The sequence below is a fragment of the Vulpes vulpes genome, chromosome 1, assembly GCF_048418805.1.
Source record: "Vulpes vulpes isolate BD-2025 chromosome 1, VulVul3, whole genome shotgun sequence".
Classification (NCBI taxonomy): Eukaryota; Metazoa; Chordata; class Mammalia; order Carnivora; family Canidae; genus Vulpes; species Vulpes vulpes.
This window is the reverse complement of record NC_132780.1, coordinates 21,585,158-21,591,157: the sequence shown is the minus strand read 5'-3', so window position 1 is coordinate 21,591,157 and position 6,000 is coordinate 21,585,158. Positions and strand designations below refer to the sequence as shown.

Genomic DNA, 6,000 nt, shown 5'->3' with positions numbered 1-6,000 from the left:
AATTTGCATTGAGAAGAGGAACATTTTCAAACAAAGGCAGTCTTGCTCTACTCCAGATTTTAAAAAATACTCCCAAATTCCTATGCAAAGTATACGAAGAGGGGGAAAAAGAACTTTTTTGGAACAGAAATAACAATCCTAATTTCTTATTTGCTCTACCAATTCTCATCTACTGCTTTATTCATTGTAACAACCTCATCGGAGGCCAGTGATTTTCTCCCAATTTTCAGGCAGTCTGATTATATAACGATTCAGACCTAGTAAGACCAATCAGAGTAATGACGGTGATCTCATGCTCAGAGTTTGTCTATTCTCCAAAGTCTATTCAGCGCTTGTCTGTAAAAGTCAATTTCCAACAGAAGCTGGGCTAGCCCAGTCCTAGGGTTTCACTCACTGTGAACATACTCCCTATTTTTTTTCTAACTAAGTGTCTTTGAAGAGACCAGAACGTGAATACACTTTATTTGTCTCTCTGCAGATGGAGAGTTCTCTGGAGTTGGGCAACATGACCAGAGTCCAGGAGTTTGTCTTGCTGCGTTTGTCCACAAGACCGGGCATAAGGAATGCCCTGTTTGCTGTCTTCCTGACCCTCTACCTGCTGACCCTCCTGGAAAACACCCTCATCATCTACCTCATCTGCAGTCACAGCGAGCTCCACAAGCCCATGTACTTCTTCTTGGGTAACCTGAGCTGCCTAGAGATGTGCTATGTGTCAGTGACCATGCCCAGCCTGCTCCTGGGGCTTTGGACTGGACCCTGCCATGTACCCTTCACAGCGTGCATGACCCAGCTATTCTTCTTTATAGTCCTCATCTGCACGGAGTGCACCCTCCTGGCCTCCATGGCCTATGACCGCTACGTGGCCATCTGCCGCCCACTCCACTACCCACTGCTCATGAGGCCCCAGGTCTGCCTGGGCTTGGCCTTGTCTTCATGGATTGGGGGGCTGCTAGTCTCAGTGGTCAAGACATCTTGCATTGCCAGCCTGTCCTACTGTGGCCCCAATGTCCTCAACCAATTTTTCTGTGATGTCTCCCCTCTGCTCAACCTGTCTTGCACCCACGTGGCCCTGACGGAGCTGGTGGACTTCATCTCTGCCATCGTCATCTTCTGTGGAACACTGTTGGTAGCATTAGCCTCCTACTCAGCCATCGTGGTGGCCGTGCTCCTCATGCCATCAGCCGCTGCCCGACGCAAGGCCTTTTCCACCTGTGCTTCCCACCTGATTGTGGTGGGCATCTTCTACTCAGCAGCCCTCTTCATCTACTGCCGTCCCAGCCGTATCAAATCCATGGACCTCAACAAGGTGCTGTCAGTCATCTACACGGTAGTCACGCCCATGTGCAACCCCATCATCTACTGCCTGAGGAACAAAGAGGTCCATGTGGTGCTTCGGAAAACTCTCCACTGGCCTTGAACATGGTCTTGAATAACTGGACCTCTCATCTCCTGATTGAAAAACTTCTATGGCCACGGAATTCCAAACATAATACTGAAAGGCCAAAGAAAAACTGCAGGAATATGTTTCCCATCTCACAAACAATGAGTTCATTTCAATCAGTAACAAAATCTGAATTACCCATGGAAGAAGTGAACAATGTCTATGAGAAAGCAAGTCATCGATGATGAATGATGAGTGGCTGGTAACTCACACGACAAGATGGTCAACTTTATTAGTAAACCTAGAAATCCAAATTTAACAACCCCATCATTTTATTCTTAGAATGACAAATATTAACAAATGTTTCTATATGGTTCCCACAAGTAGAGATAGATGATATATAGGAAGATATTCACAGCATCTTTGTATTGAAAAAAATCAGAAACAACCTAATATCCACCAAGTGGATGGATTAGGTACATTTTATTCATTCTGAGGTAAACATTGGGGTGACTAAATAAAAGGAAATAGATTTATGCCTTTGACATGGCCATATGGCATATATATAATTAAGATAGGGCTTTTATCTCAATCTTTTCCCCATTCGTTTGTACTAGCTATTACGCATCTATACTATTTTTTAAGGTATTAATTAATTAATTAATTAATTTGAGCGAGGGAGAAGGCACATGTGTGCATGAGCAGGCGGAGGGACAGAGGGAAAGAGAGAGAATCTCGAACAGACTCTGTGCTGATCATGGAACTGAGCCTCAGGACCTTGAGATCATGACCTGAGTGGAAACCAAGAGTTGGATACTTAACCAACTGAGCCACCCAGGCACCTGCCCTTCCTATATGCATTTTTTAAAAGATTTTATTTATTTGATAGAGAAATAGTGAGAGAGAGCATGAGCAGTGGGTAGGTGGAGAGGGAGAAGTAGACTCCCCACTGAGCAGGAAGCCCAATGCAGGGCTCGATTCCAGGCTCCTGGGATCATGATCTGAGCTGAAGGCTGATGCTTAATGGACTGAGCCACCCAGGCACCCCAATAGTGCCTTTTCGTAAATAGAAGCTTCCAATTTTGGTGAAATCTAAATTATCAGTACTTAAATTTATACCTCTTACTTTTTTAAAGAAGATTTTATTTATTTATTCATGAGAGACAGAGAGAGAGAGAGAGAGAGAGAGAGAGAGAGAGAGAGAGAGAGAGAGAGGCAGAGACGCAGGCAGAGAGAGAAAGAGGCTCCATGCAGGAAGCCTGACGCGGGACTTGATCCCGGGTTTCCAGGATCACACCCTGGGCTGAAGGCGGCGCTAAACCTCTGAGACGCCTGGGCTGCCCTATAGTTATTACTTTTGACGGCTTAGTAAAATTTACCTATTTCCCTGTCACATAAAACCATTTCCTACATGGTTTATAACTTTAGCTTTCTAATTTGTGTGTATAATGCCACTCAAAAAATGTGTGTGTGCATGTGCATGTGTGAGGTGTGAGTTGAACTTTACTTTTTCCGCACATAATCCAGTTGTACGAAAATGGTTGTTGGAAAGACTCTCCCATTAAATTGCATTGCATCTTTGTCAAAAATCAGATTGAGTAGGGACGCCTGGGTGGCTCAGTGGTTGAGCGTCTGCCTGTGACCCCTGGTCGTGATCCCGGGGTCCTGGGATCCAGTCCTGCATCGGGCTTCTTGCAGGGAGCCTGCTTCTCCCTCTTCCTGTGCCTCTGCCTCTGTCCGCGTCTCTCATGCATAAATAAATAAAATCTTTTTTAAAAAATCAGATTGAGGATAAGAATGGGGCTCTATTTCAAGACTCTGTTTTATTCTCTATCAATCTATTTGTCTGTTAGCTCACCAATATGAGCTTGTCGGGATTACTGGGATGTAACTGTATGAATTAACATCAGAATTCTAAGTCCTCCCACTTTGTTCTTTTTCAAGATAGCGGTGGCTTTTCTAGGCTCTTTACATTACCATATAAATTTTAGATTCAGCTATGCATTTTTATAAAAATTACCTTTGAGATTATAATTATTATTGCACTGAATCTAGAGATAATTTTGGGGGGAATTGATATTTTCCACAATGCTGAGTCTTTCAAATCATAAATATAGTATACTTTTCCCTTTATTTGGCACTTAAAATCTTTTGGGGTGTAGTTGACCCATGTTACACTAGTTTCAGGTGCATAACACAGTGAATCCACAAATTCAAACATTTTGCTGTGCTCACCACAAGTGTAGCTGCCATCTGTCACCATGCAACATATTCCAATACCATTGGCCATATTCCTTGTGCTGTACCTTTCATCCCCATGACTTATCCATCCATAACTGGAAGCCTGCGCCTCCTGCACCCCTTCACCAATTTACCCCACCCCCCACCCCCTCCCCTCTGGTAACCATCCATTTGTTCTCTGTGTTTGCAGGTCTGATTCTGCTTTTTGTTTGTTTATTTATTCCTTTTCATTTTTTAGATTCCTCACAGGGGTGAAATCGAGTGGTATTTTGTCTTCCTCTGTCTGACTCATTTCACTTAGCATAATCCCCTCCAGGTCCATCTATGTTGCCTCAAATAACATGATCTCACCTTCTTTGTCTTTTAATGTCTGCATAATATTCGAGTGAGTATGTATGTGTGCACACCCAGGTGTGTATACTTACACACCACACCTATCCTTATCCATTCACGTAGGGATGGACTCTTAGACTGCTCCAGTAGTTAGCACTTTAATCTTTAACCTTCCTGTCAGCAGTGTTTCAGACCATTTACTGTGGAGGGCATGTGTATCGTTTGTTAAATTTATTTCCATGTATTTAGTGTTTTCAATACTTTTGTATGTTTAATTGTAAATTTTACTTTCCAATTGCCACATGTAGTATTCAGAAACAAAATTGGTTTCTGTGCATTTGTCCTGTATCCTACAATCTTCACAATCCTGTATATTAGCTACAAAAACTTTGCACATTCCATAGGATTTTCAGTATAAATACTCATGCTATCTGCAAATAACAATAATGTTTCTTCTTTTCTTTTTCCAACCTGTGTCCCTTTTATTTCTCTCTTCCAGCATCATGTGTATTTTATTCACTCAGCCCTATGAGCTGCAGATCCATGAGTGCTGAGTGGGTTCCTGTGGGTCTTCTGCTGGTCCTGTTGAAACAATCACTGGGCATAGACTGGACATGGTGTACTCTCCAGTTACCTTCTGTAGAGCTCATCAAAGCCTGTAACAGTGGCTGGAGTAAGGGGTGAGTCTAAGAGGATCGTAAAGGACAGCACAATGCAATCTGCTGCTGTTACAGATGCCCCAAATCTCTGCACCTCAACATGCTGAGATTTATTTCTCACCAGCGCCTTAATTTGGTGCAGCCTGCCAAGGGGTGCTCTCCTTCCTGCAGTTGCCCAGGGACCTAGGGTCTTTCCTGATAACACCTGTTATCCTCCAGAGCCTTGGGGCTCACCACTTAAAATTTTATTTGTAGACAAGCAGGGAAAGAGAGAAGGAGAGGAAGTGAGAACCATCATCCAAGGTTTGAAGGGCCAGGTCTGGCATTTATATGCATCACTGCTGTCCACACGTCACGACTTAGTCAGATGGTCATACCAAGATTTAGTCACATGGTCATACCAGGGTGCAAAGGATGCTGGGAGATGTAGTTTATAGCAGCATGCTCCTGATTCAGCCGCATCACTGATAAGCACACAAATATGCATGGTAACTGTAGTGTCCCTTTTCAGCTATGGGCTCTAAAAAAGGGAGACAATTTAAGCAAATGAGTATGATTAAAGGGGTATAAAACAAGCATTCTCAGATATCTTCGATGGGAATGTAAATCCATGCAATATTTTTAGATGGTAGTTTTGTAACATGTATAAAAATTTTAAATGTATGTTGACCAATAATTCTACTTCCTTACATGTGTTGTATGGATATATCTCTATACATGGGCAAAAATAAGCATGCCAGTATATCTATGGAAGCAATGTTTGCCCTAGCAAAAACTGGACAACTATAAAAATATCCATCAATAAAGGGCTTATAAATCACATTATGGTCCATTACAGGCCAACCCCATCCCAGACTTTTCTTCCTTCCTCTACCACTTCCCTCTTACCAGTTATCCTTATATAGCCCACGATCAAGTATTCCAAAGTTAAAACAATTTGCATTAAAGAAAAACTTTGTCCAGGTCAGAGTCCAGGTATTAATTAGGCTTTTCCTCACAAAATCAACGAACATTTCATTACATAGAATACAGACATAAATGACAGAGTACCGTCTCTCAATGAGGTCCCAGTTTAGTGGTGCATGAAAAAAGTAGAGGGACTCATAATAAAGTTAATGAGAACTATATTAGTGTCAGAGCTAAGCAGTTTTTACTCTCAAGGGAAAGAATTGACATTCACTGATTGCTGTGTGTCCACTACTGTGCTAGATCTGTACACATCTCTGTTAATTTATATTTACATCAGCTCCGAGAAGTGTATTTGATCTCCATTTCACAGGTTTCAATAATAGCGATCAATAGCTACCACTTACTGAGCTCCTAGTAAGTACCGGGGATTGGAGTAAGTGCTTTACATGCATTGATTAGCATGTAGTCTTCATGGGA

At 42.4% G+C, this 6,000-nt stretch overlaps 1 protein-coding gene across 1 annotated transcript; it reads left to right on the top strand.

Moving 5' to 3' along the window:
• The first annotated feature begins 478 nt into the window (after positions 1-478).
• On the top strand, positions 479-1,417 carry LOC112909325 (olfactory receptor 6Z7-like). Its single transcript, XM_025985215.2, has one exon. The coding sequence runs from the start codon at positions 479-481 to the stop codon at positions 1,415-1,417; it is 939 nt and encodes a 312-aa protein (XP_025841000.2).
• The last annotated feature ends 4,583 nt before the right edge of the window (positions 1,418-6,000 follow it).

Bases quoted from the DNA above. Each gene is read 5' to 3' on its own strand.
- LOC112909325 (XM_025985215.2), top strand. From the start codon at position 479: ATGGAGAGTTCTCTGGAGTTGGGCAACATGACCAGAGTCCAGGAGTTT.